Source organism: Oryx dammah, unplaced genomic scaffold, assembly GCF_014754425.2.
Source record: "Oryx dammah isolate SB20612 unplaced genomic scaffold, SCBI_Odam_1.1 HiC_scaffold_23, whole genome shotgun sequence".
In the NCBI taxonomy this organism is placed as follows: Eukaryota; Metazoa; Chordata; class Mammalia; order Artiodactyla; family Bovidae; genus Oryx; species Oryx dammah.
This window is the reverse complement of record NW_024070207.1, coordinates 82390767-82415322: the sequence shown is the minus strand read 5'-3', so window position 1 is coordinate 82415322 and position 24556 is coordinate 82390767. Positions and strand designations below refer to the sequence as shown.

General features: G+C 44.9%; 1 protein-coding gene across 1 annotated transcript in view; it reads right to left on the bottom strand.

Moving 5' to 3' along the window:
- Positions 1-24556, bottom strand: part of LOC120881641 (cytochrome c oxidase subunit 7A2, mitochondrial-like) — a 40000-nt gene extending 15444 nt beyond the window's left edge. The window contains exon 1 of the mRNA XM_040265325.1: positions 24400-24556. Within this exon, the coding sequence (XP_040121259.1) occupies positions 24400-24556 (157 nt within the window). The remainder of the gene's footprint in view (positions 1-24399) is intronic.

Sequence of the window (24556 nt, the reverse complement as noted above, 5' to 3'; positions counted from 1 at the left end):
AGGAAGTACTTAGAGAATATTTGACAAATTCTATTGCTCTGTCTGGGTTTACTGGTATTCATTCTGAAAATTGCTAGTCTCCCCTTCAAGTTAAAGCCCTGATAACTGAACAAAATAGTTTAAGGTGAGTATGAACAGCACTGAGGAAACTGGATTATCACCTTTCATTTTAGCCCATTTTTGTCCATAGCCCTTAGATCTAGGGCTAAGATCTCAATACCTTATTTACAAGCCAGGCTTTGAGGTCTAAGATCTTATTAAGGTTAACAAGCCAGCCTTTGAGTACCGCCCCCTCAACCAATTCACTGCCTGACAAATAGCTCTGCTTAGTCAATGGTCCTCACCTAGGCTATACATTCAAAAATCAGCTGGGGAGATTTTCAACATCCTGCTGCTCAGGAGGCCTGGCAGGTCGGTTACTTTAGAATCTCTGGGGGTGGGCCTCAGACATCAGTGCTTCTTGAAGTTACCCAGGTGATCCCAAAGAGCCGTCAAGCCTGACAGTCACTGATAGATTTAAATCCATACGGATCCCACCCCTGGCTCTGCTCTTATTTTTTCCTCCGGACTCTACCCTTTCTTCATAACCTGTCTCCACGCTCCTCTTCTCTCACTCCCACTGGCTTGTTCTCCAGTCGTTCACATTTATTGCCTTGATATGACCTGAATGGAAACTGAGTAGTGGAAACAGCACCGAGCTGGGAAAGCCTGCATTGAGCCTGGGTATCTGCCCCTTTGTGGTCTTAGCCCTTCATTCTGGATGTTTGTTTCCTCTTGAGTTGAATGGGGGATCATGCCACTTTTTCTGCCTTCTTAAGACGCTTGTGTGAGGAGCACAGGAAATAACAGACCCTTCTTTGGAAGGAATGATGCTAAAGCTGAAACTCCAGTACTTTGGCCAACTCATGCAAAGAGCTGACTCATTGGAAAAGACTCAGATGCTGGGAGGGATTGGGGGCAGGAGGAGAAGGGGACGACAGAGGATGAGATAGCTGGATGGCATCACTGACTCGATGGACATGAGTTTGAGTGAACTCTTGAGTTGGTGATGGACAGGGAGGCCTGGCGTACTGCAATTCACGGGGTTGCAAAGAGTCGGACACGACTGAGCGACTGAACTGAACTGAGAGTTCTTTGGGTGCTGGAGAGCCTGTGGAGATGTAGGGAGTATCTAGAGCTGCACAACCAGCATAAGGGCCATTCAGTGTTAATACCACTCACGCAATACAAGACCATATCAGGAATTCCCTGGCAATCCAGTGGTTAGGACTCTGTGCTTTCACTGCAGGGGGGCATGGGTTCAATCCCTGGTCGAGGAACTAAGATCCCACATGCCACAAGGTAACTAAGCCCACGCACCACAACTAGAGAAAGCCCTCCTACCACAACAAAGAGCCGGAGCACTGCAATGAAGACCCAGTGCAGCCAAATACACACACACACACAACCTGGGGAGATTCCTGGTGGTTCAGGGTTTAGGATTCGTGCTTTCACTGCAATGGTCTGGATTCAATTCCTGGTTGGGAAACTGAGATCGCACAACCTGCACAGTGTGGCCAAAATAAAAAATAATAAAATAAAAACCAAATTTGAAGGTTTGACAAAATGCGCACTATGACAAAATGTGAAGGTTTGATAAAAGTAGCAGTGTTTTATATTATTCTCTACTTTTCTGTACACTTGAAAAGAAGATGATAAAATAACTATACAAGAGAAAGACATAAACTTTTTTTGGCTGCACTAAGTCCTCTTTGCAGTGCATGGGCTCTTTGTTGCTGTGCATGGGCTTTCTCTAGTTACAGCGAGTGGGGGCTACTCTCTAGTTGCGGGCTTCTCATTGCAGTAGCTTCTCTTGTTGCAGAGTACAGGCTCTAGGTGCACGGGCTTCAGTAGTAGCAGCTCTTAGGCTGTACAGTGCAGGCTCAGTACTTGTGGCACATGGGCTTAGTTGTCCCACGCCATGTGCGATCTTGGTTCTTGAACCAGGGATAGAATCTGTGTTCCCTGCACTGCAAGAGGGATTCTTAACCACGGGACCACCAGGGAAGTTCCAAGATACAAACACTTTTAGAGCAAAATAAATCAAAGGGATTTTTATCATCATCTTGTCCTAGCTTAATTTTTTTGCCCGCCCTGGTATAGTGTCAGGAAATGATATATCTTGGAATTGATGGCTGCTTCAAATCCTTTTTGAAAGATAGAGATGTATGAATCAATAACAGTAAATTTTTTTTTTAATTTGTCTGTTTCCTCTACCTGATTTTGGACATATTGCTGAGGACATTTTTGCATGCACTCCACCAAGTAATGAATGCTCAGTATGTTCCCTTGAAGAAAACAAAAGGAATGGGAGAGACCCAGGAAGAGGCTGAAGGGGGAGACGGAATAGGGGTTCCTTCACTTGGATGAAGTCACCTTCAGGTGTCAGTGGCTACCCAACTATCATCCTCTCCCTTGTTCAGTTGCTGCTGCAGTTTCTTGTAGAAGGGTTGAACAATTCCACTGTGCAGCCACTAGGGGCTCTGTAATAAGGTAACAAAGTCACAGTTCATGGTGCTCTTTTTTTTTTTTAATTATGTATTTATTTATTTGACTGTGCCAGGTCCTAGTCGCAGCACATAGATCTTCGATCCTCGTTACTTTTTTTACCGCGGGATCTATAGTTGTGGCATGTGAACTCTTAGCTGTGGCATGTGGGATCTAGTTCCCTGACCAGGGATGGAATCCAGGCCCCTTGCAATGGGAGTGCCACTGGACCACCAAGGAAGTCCCTATAATGCTTTTTAAGACAGTTGCTCAGGAGAAGGAAATGGCAACCCACTCCAGTGTTCTTGCCTGGAGAATCCCAGGGACGGGGGAGCCTGGTGGGCTGCCGTCTATGGGGTCACACAGAGTCGGACACGACTGAAGTGACTTAGCAGCACAGAAATGAGCATTGTGTAGAGTATATTTAAGTATGGTCTATTTAAAATCTAACAGAAAAATTGTGTTATTTTGAACAAAAATCAATTTTAATATGCTCATAAGACCATGGTGACTAAAACAAGTTTATATTTTTTGTTAAAATGTTAGCAAGTATGTGAAGTGATCTTTAACTAAATTCTAAACACCTGTCAAAAAATCTAAAAAGTGAACTGCTTATGTGTATATATATATGAAGACAAATCATTCTAAATAAGCTCAGTATCAAAGGAAAAAAGTTGGTTTGAAATATACACATTGAAAATATATGTTTTAAAAAATCCATATGTTAAGCCAAAAAATATTTTTTCCTGAACCTTTTCTGAGGGCCAACAATTTCCAGGCATTGTGTATAATATATCGGCTTTGGTCCTGTGAACTGGTTGCATGTAGTTTACACTGGACTGAATGAAGTTGTACTTCATTTCTAGAGAAAAATACTCAGGTTTTCAATTGAGATAATGTCTTAACTTGACTGCGAATGGTATTGTACCTCCGGCACAGATGTGTGGAGTTCCTAAAGGCATTTGGCTATCCAAAGGCAGCATATCTTATCTCTGGTTTTCTTCTTAAATATAATCAGAAATAAGGTCTCTATCTACTTCTGAAGAAATGTCATTAGTGATCAGGTCAAATTGGCTGACTAAAAAGCATCCTTCTCTTCCTTCTACCCCCACTACATGTTAGAATTTCAGTGAGTTATAGTGGCCTGTGATGTTACAATAAGTCTTTGATGCTCATGAGTTATACTGTCTTTAATTGATAGGGAACAGATTTCTCACCTAGTTGGGTACAACATAACCAGGATTGTAATGTTACCTCATTACAATTTACAGTAATACTTTTCTATAATGGCAACAAGTCATAGCTCTAAAGACTAAATGTAATAGTCTTGCAGAAAATGGATGAATACTGCTGTTCAATAAAGGAAATATGCACTGCTCTCTCTTTTTTTTAGGTCAAAGGAAATACCAAAGTTATCTTTTAAAGGCTAGAGTTTTGTAAGATCTTGGGTCCATTTGTGGCTATATAAGACCACAGTCTATTTGACTTGTTTCCCAAGCACACTCTAGTAATTTCATCTCTTTATGCATCTTGTGAATAGTAAACATAATTTTAATTCTATATTTTCAGTAGAAATTTTATTTGAAATTAAAGCTTTTGTTATGTTTTTAACCTATAGGATAAGATTCTACTATTGTATATGAATTTCAACAAGTGAAAAAGTCAAATCATGTACATATGGAAATATTTGCACATATTTTTATGAAAAAATAATGTTACCTTTTAAACTACTCTGATGTGTCCCTTCTGAACGAAACTATTAAATATAATAAAAATGTTAAAAAAAAAAAAAAAAGACAGTTGCTCAGCTTTTACAACAACCTAAGAACTGATCTGCTACTTGGAAAACACGGGCCTGGCAAACAAGCTACACTTCGCCCGTGTAGCACTTTCATTTGATTCAGACATGGGTGCCCTCCTGGGCAGAGGCAGCTCTTCTGGGTTCAGTGTGGCTAGCCTGTGGATTTTATAAAAAGGCCCCTGGAACTTCCCTGGTGGTCCCTGGTGGTTAAGACTCCGCGCTTCCAGTGCAGGAGGCTAGTGTTCAATCCCTGGTGGGGGAACTAAGATCCCACATTCTGCAGGGCAAAAAAGCAAAGAAAAAGCCCCCCTCTCTCCTGGCTGGCATAGCCTTGCACCAAGATCCACAGCACAGCTAGGTGAACATAGAAACAATTGACTTCAGGATCCCTCATCCTGAGAAAACTGTCTCTTCAGCAAGTGGTGTTGGGAAGTTGGGTAGCTACATGTAAATCAATGAAGCTATAATACACCTTCACATTATACACAAAAATAAACTCAAAATGGCTTAAAGACTTAAATATAAGACAAGACACCACAAAACTCCTAGAAGAGAATATAGGCAAAACAGTCTCTGACATAAATTATACCAAGGTTTCCTTAGGTCAGTCTCCCAAGGCAATAGAAATAAAAACAAAAACAAACAAATGAGACCTAATCAAACTTATAAGCTTTTGCACAGCAAAGAAAGTCATAAACAAAACAAAAAGACATTCTATGAACTTGGAGAAAATATTTGCAAATGATGAGACTGACAAGGGCTTAATTTCCAAAATACACAAATAACCCAGTTGAGAAATGGGCAGAAGACCTAAACAGACATTTCTCCAAAGAAGACACACATATGGCCAATTCAGTTCAGTTAAGCCACTCAGTCGTGTCCGACTCTTTGCGACCCCATGGACTGCAGCACACCAGGCTTCACTGTCTATCACCAACTCCTGGGGCCTGCTCAAACTCATGTCCATTGAACCAACCATCTCATCCTCAGTAGTCCACTTCTCCTCCTGCCTTCAATTTTTCCCAGCATCAGGGTCTTTTTCAATGAGTCAGTTCTTCACATCAGGTGGCCAAAGTATTGGAGCTTCAGCTTCAGCATCAGTCCTTCCAATGAATATGCAGGACTGATTTCCTTTAGGATTGACTGGTTTGATCTCCTTGCTGTCCAAGGGGCTCTCAAGAGTCTTCTCCAACACTCAATTCAAAAGCATCAGTTCTTCAGTTGCTCAGCTTTCTTTATAGTCCAACTCTCACATGCATACATGACTACTGGAAAAATCATAGCTTTGACTATATGGACCTTTGTCGGTAATGTCTCTGCTTTTTAGGCACATGAAAAGATGTTCAATATCACTAATTATTAGAGAAATGCAAATCAAAAGTACAATAAGGTACCATCTCATACCAGCTAGAATGGCCATTATTAAAAAGTCTACAAATAACAAATGGTGTAGTGAAAAGGCAGCCCTCTTACACTGTTGGTAGGAATGTAAATTGGTGCAGCCACTATGGAATACAGTACACACACACACACACACATATACACAATACACACACACACTGGAATATTACTCAGCCATAAAAAAGAATGAAATCATGCCATTTGCAGCAACATGGATGGACCTAGAGATTATCGTACAAAGCAAAGTAAGTCAGAAAGGGAAAGACAAATACTATATGATATCATTTATATGTGGAATCTAAAATATGATATATCAATATATTTATGAAACAAAAACAGACACAGATATAGAGAGCAGATTTGTGGTTGCCAAGGGGAAGGTGGGTAGGGGAGGGAAGGAATGGGAGTTTGGAATTAGCAGATGCAAACTATTATACATAGGATGGATAAAAAAAACAAGGTCCTACTATATACTATCCTGTGATAAACCATAATGGAAAAGAGTATGAAAAGTATATATATATATATATACATATATAAAACTGAGTCACTTTGCTGTACAACAGGAACTAAATAAAATATTGTAAATCAAATACACTTCAATAAAATTTTAAAATAAATAAAATGAGACAGTTAAAAAAATGATCCTCCATCCTCATCCTCTCAGCACAAGATGTCCTCTGTACAGGGAAAACTTTCATGACTTTATAGGGCAGTATTGCTGACACATAAAATAAGTACTTGTGATTTGGCTTGTGACTATCCCCAAGATCTCAGACTTCAATTGTCCCACCCTCCCCTGCTTTCATGTACTGCTTTCACTGCATGTTATCTGCATTCCCAAGACACTGTCCTTTACTCTGACCCTGGCTGAGAAGAGCCTGGCCCTGCCTCAGGGCTTTTCACTTGCTCTCCCTGCCTTGCCCCTCCCACTTCTTTCTTTACTTCCCAAATCTTTGCAGATCAGGGTTTTCAGTTCACCAATACAGCCAATCCTTTCTCCAAGTCTCCCAGGCCTTCAGTACCCTCACTATCCCCTGAAAGTCTTATTTACAAGTTTATTGTTGATTCCACCTCCCTAGAGAACTGTGAAATCTCTTTGCAGAAAACACTCCATTCAAACATCACCACCCCTCCCACCCAAACCCTGTACTAAGGGACTTACCCAAATTTTAGCCTGACTTCTAATAGCCTTCCCTGGTGGCTCAGATGGTAAAGTGTCTGCCTACAGTGCAGGAGACCGGGTTCAATCCCTGGGAAGGGAAGATCTCCTGGAGAAGGAAATGGCAACCTACTCCAGTATTCTTGCCTGGAGAATCCCACAGATGGTAGAACCTGGTAGGCTACATTACAGTCCGTGGGGTCACAAAGAGTCGGACATGACTGAGCAAACTTCACTTTCATTTCAAACAGCCTAAGGCTGGGTGCCTGGATAACATAGGCTCCTTTTGAGTTCCTGTCTGAAAAAGTTCAGGGTTGTCAAAACAAGCTACCATTTATTCTAGCCAACACCTGATGACAGGCCACTGATTTCTCTTATGGCATTTACTAAAAAGGGCTTACAATTGTGAATTCCTCTGTCTCTTTGATATGTACTCTTTGGGACCCTATGGACTGTAGCCTGCCAAGTTCCTCTGTCCATGGGATTCTCCAGACAAGAATACTGGAGTGGGTTGCCATGCCTGCCTCCAGGGGAATCTTCCTGACCCAGGGATCAAACCTGAGTCTCTTATGCCTCCTGCATTGGCAGGCAGGTTCTTTACCACTGAAGCCCATATATACATATACATATATCTCCTAGGACTCAGAAACATCTTTCTCAAGGTCCTGAGAGCCAGTCCTTTGAAATATAATCAAGGAAGTATAGGGCTTCCATTTCCTTCCCAGTAACTATGAGAGGATAGAATAATCCTAACTTCAATAATTGACAGCTAACAGACACAGCTGGCCTAATTGTAAGCCAATAGGGTAGGGGGCCTCCCCAGAAGAAAAGAACCAGATACAGCTTTTTGACATGAGAAGCCATTTTATCACACCAGTCAGAATGGCCACTATTAAAAAGTCTACAAATAACAAATGCTGGAAAGGGTGTGGAGAAAAGGGAACTCTCCTACACTGTTGGTGGGAATGTAAATTTGTGCAGCCACTATGGAAAATAGTACGGAGTTTTCTTAAAAAACTAAAAAGGTCTCTAACCTTCTCAAATGGCCTACTCTGTCAATAGAGTATTTATCTCCCTGAATAAATCTGCTTTCAGTCTAAAAACTAAAAAGAGTTGTCATATGATCCAGTAATTCCACTCCCAGACATATATTCAGACAAAGCAGCACTATTTACAATAGCCAAGACATGGAAGCAACCTAAATAAATGTCCATCAACAGATGAATGGACAAAGATGTAGTAAATGTATACAATGTAATATTATTCAGTCATAAAAAGAATGAAATAATGCCACTTGCATCAACATGGATGGACCTAGAGATTATCATATTAAGTGAAGTATATCAAGAAAGAGAAAGAAGGGAATTCTCTGCTGGACCAGTGGTTAGGATTCAGCACTTTCACCGCTGGAGCGTGGTTACTTGGTCTGGGAATGAAGATCCCAAAAGCCGCAAGGCATGCCGAAAAAAAAAAAAAGAGAGAAAAAGAGAAAGACAAATACCATATGATATCACTTATATGTGGAATCTAAAACATGACACAAATGAGCTTATCTACGAAACAGAAACAGACTCACAGACTTAGAAAACAGACTTATGGTTGCCAAGCGGGCGGAGAGGTAGGGGAAAGAAGGACTAGGAGTTTGGGATTAGCGAAAGCAACCTATTATGCATAGGATGGGTAAACAACAGGGTCCTACTGTATAGCACAGAGAGCTATAGTCAGTATTTTGTAGTAAACCATGATAGAAAAGAATATGCCATATACATAAATATAAATATAAAACTGAATAACTTTGCTGTACACCAGAAACTAACACAACATTGTAAATCAACTATACTTCAATTTTAAAAAGAGAGAGAGAAGCCATTTTAGGCCTAAGCCATTTCGTGAGCTAAACCTGGCCACAATGATTGCCCTTTAACACGTGCCCTTGAACACATCTTAAGGAAACAAAAGAACAAACAACTGTTGTCAGGAAAGAGAAGTAATAATAGCAAAGATAATGAATCAGCTGTAAAGACTCTCAGTTCTGTTTCAAAGGTAAAGATTAGCCTGAAGCACTTTCTTGAGCTGTTTTGCAGGATTCAAACCTACCTCCAGCACTCAACCACCAGATCAACTGGAACCTAAGGGATGATGATGTTGACCTTTGCTGACCATCATGGCTTCAACTATAGCTTGGACTCTGACAGCCTTTGCCCCAGTTCTCTGCTCAATTTTCCACTGCTCAAGCTCCCCCCACCCCAACCCTGCATTGGATATATATACACCACACAATCTCCTAATAGAATATTTATGTACCCTCAGCTTAAAACGTCCCCAATTTTGCTGTTCAGGGAGACACTGCTTTGGGAAAAATCCCCACTGTTCTCCTTACTTGCTTCAAGTAATAATAAATCCTTCTTTCTCCCACTCTTTGCCTTGGTTATATCTTTTGGCTCGACACCCACCAGGAAGCAAACCCAGTTTTTGAGTAACATAATCGCTCTTACACTGACCAACTGTCTTTTTAAAATTTTTCACTTCCCTCACTCTACTTGAGCCCCTGCTTGTTCCTCCTCTCCCTCTCTCATTCTCCCTTTAAAACACCCTGCACAAATCGGAATGGAGCCCAGCTTTTTCCCCTTACTGAACAAAATCTGTTTTCACTGCTCTAAAGTCTCAGTTCAGTTCAGTCACTCAGTCATGTCCAACTCTTTGCGACCCCATGGACTGCAGCACGCCAAGCTTTCCTGTCCGTCACCAACTTCCGGAGCTTGCTCAAAACTCATGTCCATCGAGTCGGTGATGCCATCCAACCATCTCATCCTCTGTCTAGCTTTGTTGTCTAGCTTTAAAGTCTAGCTTTGTTGATATTTTACACTCTCTACCTTCACCCTCCCTCAGAGGGAAGGGACCATGTTTATTTTGTTCACTGCTGAATCCTAAGTGCCTCCAAGAATGACTGGCACAACAAACATTTGCTGAATGAACAAATAAATGTTTGTTAAAATGCATATAGTAGGGGACTTACCTGGTGGTCCTGTGGTTAAGAATCTGCCTGCCAATGCAGGGCACACAGGTTCAATCCCTGTTCTGAGAAGATTCCATATGCCATGGGGCAAATAATCCCGTGCACCACAACTACTGAGCCTGTGCATTCTAGAGCCCACAAGCCACAACAAGAGGAGCCACCGCAATGAGAAGTCCACACATGGCAACTAGAGAGTAGCCCCCGCTTGATACAACGAGAGAAAGTGCATAGCAACAAAGACCCAGCACGGCCATAAATAGATAAAATAAAAATGTTTTTTAAAAATGCATGTAGTAAAACGACCCTGTTGGGCCTACAAGGCCTGTGCATGCCCAGCTTCGAGACCGAAGAGCGAGCCCAGAGCCCAAGACAGAGACATCAGTGGTTTAATGGATGGGGGATCTTACATGTCTGAAGCAAGGTCCTGGAGCGACACCTCACTGTGTGTTGTGGATGGCGGGCAGGACATGGCTGCAGTCTTCGCTCTGGGGAAGGGGAGACTGCCAGTTATAGGGGGAACTGACGTCAGGTTGGCTCATTGGTTACCAGAAACTAGCAGAGGAGCACGCCCCTCACTGCCCCACTGATAAGAACATTCGTCAGTAGCTGGAGCCTGGGGCAAGTATGTGGGAAAGTCAGTCATGTGAGTAGGTTATAGGTGAAGCAGGCACTGGTCCAGCAGGGGATGTACACAGAGCAAGAGAACAGCCATCTTGAGTGGTCCTTGACCATACAGACCCCAAGACTGGAAGATAAGAAGCCTAGATTTTAGTCTCATCATTTGTCTTGGTTAACTTGTTATGTGAGTCAAGTTACTTCATCAATTTGGTTCAACTACTATCTGTGTAATCTGGGGCAACATATGGAACATCTCTTTGTCTCCGTATCCAAGCAATTCCTTCTGCACAAGATTATTGGGAAGACTGAAATGGTGTATGAGAAACACAGCAGTGTGAGAGTAGGTGCTCAGGAAATAAGTTGCAAGTTTGACCTTTCAGTGGGTCTTCCTTATCTGGTCTTTTACCCAGAGCCTGTAGGTTGTGCTCTTAGAGGAGTACAGGCTCTGGAGCCAGACTGCCTTGAATGTGAAGTCCTGCTTTACTCCTTACTAGAGAAGCACTCACATGCATATCTGTAAACTGAGGGTGATTGTAATCCCTACCTCATAGGGTTGTCCTGAGGCCTAACAAAGTAAATATACTCAAAACAGCACCTCACATATACACGTTACATAATATGATTGGGCCGTCTTCATTCAGAAGAAGCATCAAGCTTCAAGAGCCCCAGTGCCTCTGTGACTTCACACCTGTAGTTGGAGCAGTCAAAGGCTCCCTTCGCTGTCCTTACAGGGGCCTGGGGGTCAGAAGTCAGTTATTAACCCAGTCTCAGATTGGGCCAATTAGCACCTAATTCTGTCTTCATTGGGCCAATTCGTACCTCATTCAGTCTACACTACCTGTTCTGTAGTCTGAAGTCACTCTTCTGCGCCCCGCACCTGCTCCCCTCGGCTAATCTGTGGAAGCAGCGGTTTTCCCAGGCCAGAGACGGCTCCAGAGCAATTTTTTCAATTGCTGTAATCCCACCCTGCTCCACAGACCCCCTTTTCGACTCAGAGTCCCCTGGAGTGTGGGTGAGCCCTTTGGAACTGACTGAAAGACTGAGGGTGGGGTCTGGCGCAGTTACTGTGCAAATTTAGCTTTTCTTCAGGGGGATGATATGGAGTCCAATGGACCTAAGATTGAGTCCTCTCTAGGCCTTGGAGATGTGAGGAGGGGATCGAGAGGGGTTTCCTCCGGATCTAACACAGCCACCCCGTTCCATTCTCTGGTTTTCTACCTCCCGCGGGCACCACAAACGGCAATCCGGAAGAAAGGAGGACCCACAAGCGCTTGTCTACCGTCGAGGACTCTGCGCCTGCCTAAACTGCCCCGGGTGGCCGCACCCCTCCTCTTCTCTCTGTGACCTGTTGCTGTCGCACGCCGCTTTGTCCACATCCCCTTACAGTCACTTCCTATGAGTCGGGCCGCACTCTTCCCCTCAATCGCAATGGCCATGTCCACAGCTGACTCTCCCACCCCACTGGCAGAACAGAGCCAGCAGGACGCGCATGCGCGGACCCCACCTCCACAGAGCGACCCCCTCGGAGGGCCTGGTAGGGGCGGAAGGAGCATGCGCAGATGCCGCGAACTGCTCCGGAAGGGAAGATGGGCTGAGTGGGTGGGTATCGGCAAAGCCGGACCTGTTCATCTCCGCGCCCCTGCTGCCCTCCTTCTCCCTGAGTCTTATCTTCCCACACTCGGTCAGGACTATAAGACAGCCGCGTATTGGAATCTTAGTGTGAATCCTTCCGTTTAGCTAGCAACCCCTCTAAAAAAAAAAGAAGACTGAGTTAATAAAAATCATATTTAATCTGCTGACTTGCAGGGTGCAGCCTGTATATCACTGTCCAGTCCTTGGTTCCAGAGCAGGCGACTCTTCTTCCTCACCTGGGCGTGGCAGAAATAAAAGGGGAACTTGCCCCCTGCCGAGCCCCTTTGCTGAACTCTTTGGGTTCCCTCCTTCTGAGCCCCTTTGCCAGTCTCTTCGAGGGCCTGAGCCATCTTTGGGTTCCCTGTGATGATGTATCAAGGTCTCCTCACTGTGTCCCACATCCCCGCCAATGGGACAGTTTCACATGGTGCAAGTGGCCTAGGTTGGAGGGCACAAGTACTACGCATGACAGTTACTACTGACAGACCACCTTTTATACTAGATATGATGCACTAGCATAGAGTTAGTATTCGACCCACTTCACTGAGGAGGAAACTGAGGCCAGAAGAGGAAGACAACTCAACCCAGATCACACAACCACCCCTTCAGTAGGTGCATGATCAAGACTTATCACAGACAGTGCCTCTAAATCCTCACACTTGGAATAGGAACCCGCCCTGTGGGCCTCCCACTTCTGGGTGTTGCCCAGTCACACTGGCAGGAGTTTCACTGGCACTTCTGTCTCGCCTGGGCTGACTCATCTCCCGCACCCATCTGTTCTGTTCAGAGTCTTTCCTAACTCAACCCAGGCGGGCATGGAGGGGATTTGAGGGCCAGGGCTCCCCTCATAGCCCAGTAGGTAAAGAATCCGCCTGCAATGCAGGAGACCTGGGATCGATTCCTGGGTTGGGAAAATCCCCTGGAGAAGGAAATGGCAACCCACTCCAGTATTCTTGTCTGGAAAATCCCATGGACAGAGGAGCCTGGAGGGTTACAGTCCATGGGGTCGCAAGAGTCAGACAAGACTTGGTGACTAAACCACCAGAATTGTGAATTGTTGGAGAATTCACCAAAATCGTTGGAGAAACTAGACTAGGTCCAGGGCTGGAAAGCTGGGAGGCCCCGAGAGGGCCAGCCCTGGGTTGGCCTCTGGCCAGGTGCTGGGCGGGGGTGCTTTGCACCTCCTGGAGGAGGGGTGATGAGGAGCCCCAAGGGAGAAGCATGCTTCCACCCGCATTACCTCCCTCCTCCCAGGCTCCTGCCCCCTGAGGGCGGCTGTCACTCCCAGCTTCTTTGGCGCCAGCTGGCTCCTTGTTCTCAGCCTTCATGCCTGCCTGCTCGCTTTCCTGCTTTCCTACCAGCTTGCCTGCTGGGTTGATATGTCAATCATGTGAACACAAGGTGGATACAAGTGGAACTGAGGCAGTGTACTGATCACAAGACATTGATTCCACCAAATGATGCAGGTTTATTGGGATGTCACATATGCATTCATTCACTCAACAAACTGTGTTCTTTGCTAGGCCCTGAATGGCAAATGAAGGATTCAGAGATCAGAATACAGCCCTGAACTCTCAGGAATCAGGGTAGGTATTGGTGCAGAGGTGGGCACAGAGAGCCATGGGAGCCTGAGGAGGAATATTTCAACATCAGGATGGTTATCCGTGCGATAGGGTTGCCATATTTAGAAAATAAAAAATAGAGAGCCCCACTCTGATATGAATTTCAGTTAAATAACAAATAATTTTCATTAGTGATATTGGGGGAGTATATAATTTCCTCAGTTCTGTTTTACCGCAGCAAAAATTTGAATCGATGGACGGATCAGTGTTACAGCTCAGTTTTATTTGGCAAGCAAACTAAAATACATCCTTGAGACATGAGGGCAGGCCGACCCAAAAGACACAAAGAGAAGAGAAGCCAGAAATTCAATTTTGGCTCCTCTTTTTATGTTTTTTCTCCTCCCCTTGAGCCTGTCCTATGTAAATTGGGCTAGCCAGGAGGGCTGTTTGTTTCACCTGAGGTTCTCACTCCAGTCCTCCGAACTTCCTTTGTTCTGTTTTCACGGGCTTTTTCCTTTCCTTGTCTTTTAGCCACAGCCATTATGGACTCCTTTTTCCTATTCTAACTACCTAACAGGAATAAATGAGTTAACAACTACATAAGGAAAAGAAAAATATACTTAAAACTGTACCTGGCCTTTAGGAAGAGCTATGTAAATATTAGCTACTGTTACTCTTCAGAGTAGTGTCTCATAGCCTTTTTTTTATGCTAAGGACACTTCTGGCAATCTGGTGAAATCTAAAGAAACCCTTCCCAGAATAATGCATGCCTAAGATAAATAAAGATTACAAAAGAAATACAAATACTAAAATAAGATATATCTGTAACATAGTTATATAAGTACTTCTTTATTAATATATTAAATATCAAACTCTATCAACAGGTGTAGTGACTAACAAAATTTCTAAATAGTTGATGTAATTTGAGAGACCTGAAACAACTATGATGTGCTATGAAAATCTGATTTCTGTTGGTGACAAAGCCACAGGTACTGCTAATACTACTGTAGTTTGTTAACCACATTTCCTATAATGACATGCTACATATCTGTAAGTGATAGTGAAAATAAAGATGCAACCTTCCCCCCCAAATCCATGGGCTCCTTAAATTCTCTCTGCTGCTGCGTCACTTCAATCATGTCCAACTCTGTGTGACCCCAGAGACAGAAGCCCACCAGACTCCCCCGTCCCTGGGATTCTCCAGGTAAGAACACTGGAGTGGGTTGCCATTTCCTTCTCCAATGCATGAAAGTGAAAAGTGAAAGTGAAGTTGCTCAGTCGTGTCCGACTCCTAGCCACCCCATGGACTGCAGCCCACCAGGCTCCTCCATCCATGGGATTTTCCAGGCAAGAGTACTGGAGTGGGGTGCCATTGCCTTCTTTAAATTCTCTCTAGAGACTCTGAAAGGACCCTGGACCCTGGGTCAAGAACTATTGCGTTTAAAGTAAATGGAGCCATTAGTTGAACACTTCCTGCCTTGTCACCTCCAACCTTGTCTCTGCCCCTACTGTCTTTCCTCGGGTCTCAGAGAAAAGAATTCTTATCTGGGGCTTGCCCTTCCCACTGGGCTCTTGGTCTCGACCTCTCCCATTTCTTTGGGGAATTGTGCCATTGAGTATCTCCTCTCTTTATTCTTTGAACCTCTGCCTCAAGATAATTAGAAAATAGGGAACAGAGTGAACTCAACTTTTGCACACAATAGATACTCATCAGTTAGGGTGCATGAGGGCCAGAGGTGAGCCAAGAGGCATGTCAGGGACACCAGAACCAGCAACATCCGGCATTACCCAGAGTTAAGGTTAGGGTTAGCTCTACCAGGAGGTGAGAGAAGAGCAAAGGTTTTTCTTTACTCCTGGGAGATAAAAACCACAGGATAACCCATTTAACCCTTGTGGGTGCCTGAAGTTATCCTGGCAAAGGCACTAGCTCTGACTCTGAGATGACATTGACAAATACAAAGGACCCCAGCAGATGAGTGTGGAGAGCAACTGAACATGTGCCTATAATTTGAGTGAGTTGGGGCACAATTCAAATGAATGGTTTAAATTCTGAAGGAGTGTGTGGGTTGTGAGAATGACTGTAGTGAACATCTGAGAGCATGCTGAGGACGCATGCTAACCAAGTGTTTATCATTTGTATAAATGGAACTGATGTCTAAATGAGCCTGTGTGATGCCAGTCTAAGGTCATGATGACTTTACCTTTGCCCAAATCAATGGCCATGGTTCAGCCTTTGTGTAATCAGAACTTTCTGACTGCACTCGACATGGTTGACCAACTCTCCCTCCTAGAAACTACCCCTTACCTTTCATGACACCTCTTTTTCCTGGTTCCCCCTGCTTAGCTGTTTCTTCTTGGCCCTCTCCCTGAGTTCCTTTTTTGGGGAGCCCATCTATCTCCCTCAGTAATGCCTCTCTGCTGAGGACTTTCCACTCTCTAGGCTCATTTTTTCCACTGAATTTCAGAATGAGACAGCCAATCATTTTCTGTCCCTCTACACCAGATGTTCCTTGAGTGAGTGAGTGAGTGAATTTGCTCAGTCGTGTCCGACTCTGCGACCCCGTGGACTGTAGCCTACCAGGCTCCTCCGTCCATGAGATTCTCCAGGCAAGAATACTGGAGTGGGTTGCCATTTCCTTCTCCAGGGGAATCTTCCCAACCCAGGGATCGAACCCGGGTCTCCCGCATTGCAGGCAGATGCTTTAACCTCTGCGCTTAGGCACCTCCAACACATATCCTAAACTAAACTTAGTCATTACCTCCAATAACTGTTCTATGTCAGTTCAGTTCAGTTCAGTCACTCAGTCGTGTCTCTTTGCGACCCCATGAATCACAGCACGCCAGGCCTCCCTGTCCATCACCAACTCCCGGAGTTCACTCAAATTCACTTCCATCGAGTCGGTGATGCCATCCAGCCATCTTATCCTCTGTCGTCCCATTCTCCTCCTGCCCCCAATCCCTCCCAGCATCGGAGTCTTTTCCAATGAGTCAACTCTTCGAATGAGGTGGCCAAAGTATTGGAGTTTCAGCTTCAGCATCATTCCTTCCAAAGAATACCCAGGAACCATCTCCTTTAGAATGGACTGGTTGGATCTCCTTGCAGTCCAAGGGACTCTCAAGAGTCTTCTCCAACACCACAGTTCAAAAGCATCAATTCTTCGGTGCTCAGCTTTCTTCACAGTCCAACTCTTACATCCATACATGACCACAGGAAAAACCATAGCCTTGACTAGACGGACCTTTGTTGGCAAAGTAATATCTCTGCTTTTGAATATGCTATCTAGGTTGGTCATAACTTTCCTTCCAAGGAGTAAGCGTCTTTTAATTTCATGGCTGTAATCACCATCTGCAGTGATTTTAGAGCCCCCCAAAATAAAGTCTGACACTGTTTCCACTGTTTCTCCATTTCCCATGAAGTGATGGGACCAGATGCCATGATCTTCGTTTTCTGAATGTGGAGCTTTAAGCCAACTTTTCACTCTCCTCTTTCACTTTCATCAAGAGGCTCTTTAGTTCCTCTTCACTTTCTGCCATAAGGGTGGTGTCATCTGCATATCTGAGGTTATTGATATTTCTCCCAGCAATCTTGATTCCAGCTTGTGCTTCTTCCAGTCCAGCGTTTCTCATGATGTATTCTGCATAGAAGTTAAATAAGCAGGGTGACAACATACAGCCTTGACGTACTCCTTTTGCTATTTGGAACCAGTCTGTTGTTCCATGTCCAGTTCTAACTCTTGCTTCCTGACCTGCATATAGTTTTCTCAAGAGGCAGGTCAGGTTCTATCTCAGGTGGTAGCAATACCATCTTCACAGACTCCCAAACTGGACCCTGGGAATGATGCCCTCTTCACTCCATCTAACCAGATGCCAAATCATGATGATCTAACACCTATATCCTCCTTAAATTTGGCACATCTTCTCTATCTTCCTCCTATCACAACCCAAAATCTCTTGTCTGTACTATTATAACTAGTGAGATCTCTCTGTTGTCTCTCTTAAAAGAAGCCTCCAAGAAGCCAGAAGGAACCTCTTCCTAAAGCTAAAATTTTAATATGTTACCCCCTCCTTGCTTTAAACCCTTTGACTGGTTCTCTCTCACTTCTAGGCCTCTCCATAAGTTGCTGCATTATGATTGTCTGACTTCAGCCTGTACAACACTACTTTTCAGCAACAACATGTGACTTTATAACTCCCCACAGTAGTCCTACCAGGTGAGATAAAAGATGCTCAGTAATGAAATTTGAATTTCAGATAAACAACAAATAAATTTTAGTGTAAATATCTCCCAGGCAGTATTGGGGACATACTGATACTAATATTGTGGTTTCCCTGATGCCTCAGATGGTAAAGAATCTGCCTGTAGTGCAGGAGACCCAGGTTCGACTCCTGGGTTGTGAATCTCCCCTGGAGAAGGGAACTGCTTACCCACTCCAGCATTCTTGCTTGGAGAATCCCATAGACAGGGGAGCCTAATGGGTTACAGTCCATGGAGTCACAGAGTCGGAAACGACTGAGCAAGTAACACTTTCACTTCTTTTCACACTAATATTATTTGTTACTGTCAGGAGAGTGTGTAATTTCCTCAGTTCTGTCCTGCTACAGCAAAAATTTGAAGTGATAGACAGATCAGTGTTACAGCTCAGTTTTATTTGGCAAGCAAACTAAAATACATCCTTGAGGCATGAGGGCGGGCCGACCCAAAAGACACAAAGAGAAGAGAAGCCAGAAATTCAATTTTGGCTCCTCTTTTTATGTTTTTTCTCCTCCCCTTGAGCCTGTCCTATGTAAATTGGGCTAGCCAGGAGGGCTGTTTGTTTCACCTGAGGTTCTCACTCCAGTCCTCCGAACTTCCTTTGTTCTGTTTTCACGGGCTTTTTCCTTTCTTTGTCTTTTAGCCACAGCCATTATGGACTCCTTTTTCCTATTCTAACTACCTAACATTCTCCCTTCAAGAGATGGGAGGCCCAATTCTTTGGGAATGGAGCATCAAGGTCTCTCTGGCTACTTCCTGCTGAATTGGGACAGCGAGGGGCATTGGGCCTCCCTCTCTTGCTAGTCTCAAGTCTCAGAGTCCTTATAGCGGTGTCCATCTAAGGGTGAGTGATATTTTCCATGGTCAGCTGTAGTTTTATATATCCTTGTTGAACTGGCACTGCATGTTGTAGCTTGTTGACCTGGGCAGAGACAAAATGGGTTAGACAATCGATCATACATGGACCAATCATAAGCAGCATCAATATGGTGATAATAAGGATTAGTAGGGGCATTAGCCAACTCCAAATTCCCTCCTGTCAGGAGAAGGATCCCCCAAAGAGATATTGTAGCCACCCCAAGAACTCTCCAGCTCATTGAGATCCTGTAGGATCTGAATGTTTTTCTTGCGGACTCTGAAACTTTCTGTAACTTAGCTGGTGGTATTTACCCAGAAACAACACATCTCATTCAAGATGGCTTGAGTTCCTCTTTGTTCAGGGATCAGGAGATCTATCTCCTGTCTGTTTTGGAGTACAACCCCTGCCAAGCTGTGTTGGCTTTTTAGAGCTATCCTGAGAAATCTTATCCTCAGAAACTTAATTTGGGGGGTGTTCACTAGAATGGCACTCATTTGTAGTCCTGAATAGGTATCTGAGATCTCCCAGGAGCTCATAGGTGTATTGAATGTCCTCTTCTGTTTTCTTCTATGGCTTGACTCATGAGTAGTGAATCCAGGAGTCATGTCCTGGTACCTTGACTGCTGTGGGGGTATAGAAAGTACTACAGGGTAGGGGCCCTTCCATGTGGGCTGGAGTTGAGCCTTTGAGGACCCATCTTTCCAGACTTTAATTAGGACTTGAATCTCTGGAGCATATAGTGGTGTCTCTTTAGAATCTTTTGGGTCCTGGTTGACACACCACAAGCATATATCTTGTTGGAATTGCCCAATGGCCATGGTATAAGACTGGAGGGTCTGAACCTCTGGATCTAGGAAGAGGTCATTGACATAAACAAAAGGTCTCCCATATAGCATCTCATAAGAACTAAGACCAACCTGTTCCTTAGGGGCAACACGGGTGCAGAGGAGAGCTATTGGTAAAGCCTCCTTCCATCCCAGGGAGGTCTCCTGGTTTATCTTTTTTATTGCTGATTTTAAGAATTGGTTGGGTCTTTCTACTTTTCCTGAAGACTGAGGCCTCCAGGCACAGTGGAGATAATAAGTAATGCTCAATGCTTTAAAGACCCCTTGGGTGACCTTAGAAGTAAATGATGTCCCATTGTCACTTTGTAATGACCTGAGCACACCAAATCTCGGAATGGTTTCAGGAAGCAGTTTTTTTACCACCTCCTCAGCCTTCTCAGTCCAGGTAGGAAAGCCTTTAATCCATCCTGTGAATGTATCTATCATGAATAATAGGTATTTATACCCTTGAGAAACTGGCATCTGGGTGAAGTTCATCTGCCAGTCCTCTCCTGGGTAGGTCCCATGCCATTGGACAGGCTGGGCCAGCTAGGGTCTTTGAGCTCCTTGGGGGTTGTTTAATTGGCAAGTGGGACAAGAGGAGACCACTTACCTTATAGTCATTTGGAGGCCTGTTCCTCTGAAGGACCTTTCTAGTAATCCTTGGAGGGCCTTCTCACCTAAATGAGTGGTGGCATGTAAGGAGTTAACCAACTTCCACTGGAGGTTCCCAGACATAAAAAGGAGTCCTTCCTTGTGGAACCACCCAACATGATCTTCTTGAAAGCCCTCGCTCTTAGCTTTAAGAGTCTCATCTTCAGTATATGAAGGAGTTTCTGACAAATTAGTCTGTGAAACTAAGGTGGCAACCCCTATTAGGTCATTGTTCTGTAATCCTGCTCTCTTAGCTGCCTGATCGGCTGTTTGGTTTCCTTGTGCCACTTCTGTGCTTCCTTTTTGGTGTCCTTTATAATAGGAGACTGAAACCTCAGTAGACTGAAACCTCAGTGGGCAGATGGACTGCCTCCAAGAGCCTAAGGATTTGATCACCATATTTGATTGGGGACCCTTGGGTGGTCAAGTGGACTCTTTCTTTCCAAATAGCAGCATGTGCATGTAGCACCAGAAAGGCATGCTTGGAGTCAGTATAAATGGTTACTCTTTTTCTTTTTCCCAGCTCTAAAGCTCAAGTCAGGGCTATGAGCTCAGCTAATTGGGCTGAAGTACCTGGTGACAGAGGCTTAGCCTCTATGGTCTCAAAATTGGAGACTACTGCATATCCAGCTCTTCTTTTTCCATCAAAGACAAAGCTGCTTCCATCAGTGTACCAGATTTCCTCAGGATTGGTCGGAAGATCTGACAATCCCTCTCGGGGTTTTGTCCAGTGGTCCAAGGTTTCTAGCCAAGAGTGAAAGGGGTAGGCAGGAGGGTAGCTGGGTTAAGAACCTCACAAGGCGATATAGTCAGGCCTGGATTTTCCATCAGCACTACTTGATATCTGAGGATCCTTTGATCAGACATCCATAAATGGCCTCTCCCATTCAGGAGTTGTTTCACTTGGTGGCTGGTAAAAATAGTTAGTTTGCCCCCAAGAGATAGTTTTAAAGCATCTTCTATCAGGACTGCAATAGCTGCAAGATTTTGAAGGCAGGGAAAGATCTCTTCCCAATAAGGGAGTAGGACACTCAGGGACCACCAAAACTGGTGGGAAAATATTTGTCCGTCCCAACAGCCAAGTGCTCAGGTGAATCTTTTTGTAATTGCTTTTCCTATAGCACCCAAAATGGTACAGGTTTGGGAGGAGAAGGCTCAGGAGAAGGAGGTCAGGACAGAGTAGGTAGCCCCTGTATCAACCAAGAAATTCTCGGACCTACCTGCCACATCCAGTTGCACCCTTGGCTCCAGCCCCATAATGGTTATCTGTGACAGGCAGGCTGGCTGGAGCGGGCAGCTTCAGTCCTGTTGAACTATAATGAGGGAAGGCTTGGCACTTGACCTTGAGGCTCTTGGGTTCTGAGGGCAGAGTGCTGCCCAGTGTCCCAATTGACGGCATTTGTAGCAAGCTGTTTTAGGAGACCTGTCATGGTTTGGACACTCTTTGGCCCAATGTCCCGCCTGTTTACAGATTGGGCATTTGCCTCGTGCCTTGTCCTTCAAGGACTCAGGGTTTGCCACAGGGTTTCCCTGGAGGGCGGCCAGCATCTGGGCATGCTTTGTCTCTTTCCTTTTCTCCCTTTCCTGGGCCTTGGCCTCCCTCTCCTGTTCTCTGTTATGACAGGTATTGGTGGCTGTCTGGACCATCTCATCTAAAGAGGCAGCAGGATCCTGCTGCTGTAGCTGTTGTAACCTTATCCTGATGTCTGATGCATATTGGGACAGGAATTTGTCCTGTAAAATCACCTGTCCCTCGTAAGAATCTAAGTCCAGATTGGTAAACTTTTGGAGAGCCTCTTTTAGACTTTACAGAAAGGCAAAGGGGTTCTTGTTGGACTCCTGAGTTATTGCTGAGACCAGGCACAGTCCTACAACTAATGGGCTTCCTTCTATTTCCATGGGTGGACTTCCTTAGGGGTGGGTCTTTCTGAAGCTTATCCTACCCAGTACCATTGCAACCTGAGAGCCAGGCGTCCCCGGGTCAGGGTGCAGATCTCCAGGCAGGCCAAGGCATGACAGCCTCCTGAAGATTGAATCCCCAGGCAGGTCGAGGCATGTCGGCCTCCCGAGAATTGGGTCCCTGAGCAAGTTAAGGCATGTCGATCTCATGGGACCCCTGGACTGGCGGATCCCCGAGCAGGTTGGGGTGTGACAACCTTTCGAGGACCAGATCCCTAGGCAGGTCAACGCAGGTCGACCTCCTGGGACCCACGGACTGGAGTTGGGTGTCTCCAAGGTCTCCAGCGTGACCAGTGCTGGGTAGGATTAAGGGGTTGTAATCTTAACTCATTGCCAGTTTGTCCACCATGGATGGGAATAGATATCATGATGTAAAGCAATCCAAGCCTGTGCCCTGAGACTGGGAACCTGGCAAAACAGCCACAGGCCTTATCCTCTTATTGCTCTGAGGGAATGTAAGTCACTGATTTCCTCCCCTAGTCCTCCAAAAGAGCAATTAGGGTGTTTCCAATGGTAAACATTTCATTGTCATAGACCCACTACAGGCAATAACAGAAGTAATGACAAAGGAGTGGGCTGTCTGGTCCTGTTAAGGGCATTAGAGTATTTTAATAATAAACGGGTGGAGTGATGTTGCTTACAAGGGGGCAGGGTCCTGGTTGTAGGAGTTACTAAGTGGCTTAAGAACAAATTGATAAGAGGCAATAGACCAGATGTTCTATAAAAGTGGAGTGAAGATTTGATCTGGGGGTGTGTTTGTAACTTTAGGAGAACATGGTAAGAGTTTGGGCCCAAACAGCCTCCAGAGCTAACTCCCAAGGTGGCAAACATTATCCCTAGAAGCCCAGTTGCCCTTGAAGGGATGCCACCAATAGATGGACTTCTAGCAGGCATTGTGTGCCTGTCACCTGCCCTCACGGGTTCACTGAGAAATGTTGTTGCACATGTTGTAGGAAACATGGAAGATGAAGGCCTGAATATCTAGAGAGATTGGATATTATACAGTATTTCTCTCCCAAGGGCCCGCTATTTTCTGGTTGTCCCTCCAGAAGACTGTAGGGCAACATTGTGGGCCCAGGAAAAGAGCATGAAACAGGAGGGAAGAGGGCAGGGCACAACTTTTGAAAGAATGACATAGCCCAAGGGCATAACATAAACCAATTAAAATCAAAATGGATCCAAGATGACTAAACCTTGATCCTCAATTTGCAAGCTAAATGACACACCCAGAGGTGACAGGACAGTTCCAAGGCACTGTCAAGAGACCCAGGAGTGGGTAGGCCCCCAATTGTTGGAATGACCCACTTATTAGCATATGAAATCACCCAGCTCATGGCCACCGCACTTGCCCTCTGTGATGGCCCACACTCTTGCAGAGTGCTTCTCTCTGAATCCATACAAATCTATCTCTTACCTATTGCTGTGTCTCTCATTGATTTTTTTTTTCAATGAGACATCAAGAACCTGAGCTTCATTAGGTCCTGAAACCAGGCACCATGGGTTTTGGCCGGGCTCAGTCCCAGTTGGATGTGACTGAGTGACTAAGCATAGCACAGAGTCCCTGCCACGTGGGTTTGAGTCCCAAATCTTAGGTAAACAGTTTCAAGCACAACTTTCAGGAATGGAAAGATGACGACTTGCCTAATACTTTGTAAACAGTGGCATAGATGGAGAGAGGAGCTGGAGGATGGGAGGAAAAAGCAGTGGGGAAAATGTGCCAAGGAATCCCCTTCATAATCTGCCAGAAAATCTGCTAAATACCTGACCTGTGCCCACAATTTTCATTGGCCTGATCCTTGGCACAAAGGAGATTAAGGACAGAAGAACCCTCACCCACTTAGGCACCCACTAGGGCATAGCAGATGGTGCAACCTTTGGGACACACTGGGGAGTAGAGGAGCCCTTGCCAGAGTCCCTCACTGGCACCCATTGCTGCTCGCCTGTTTGGGGTTGGGGGGGGCGGGTGTAGAGGAAACAAGAAAGGAGAGACTGTAAAGGAATTAAGATTTTGTTAGCCATATGTCCTTCCAGCCATAGGAGCGAGGACCTCCTACCTTAATTGGAGGTCTTCTGGAACCTGAGCTGTGTGACATTTCTGCCGAATTTTCTTTTGTTGTCCAGTTTCCAGCACACTGGGCTTCTTGTCACTTCTACTGCGCTGGGCTTTCTTGAGTTCAGCTTCCACCGTGGGAGCTTTCACTGAGTTGGGCTTCTGCTGTGCTTGGGCTCCGCCTCGTGGGGGCAGAGCCGAGGTTGTTTCAGCCAGGTTAAATCCGAGAAACGGCACCAT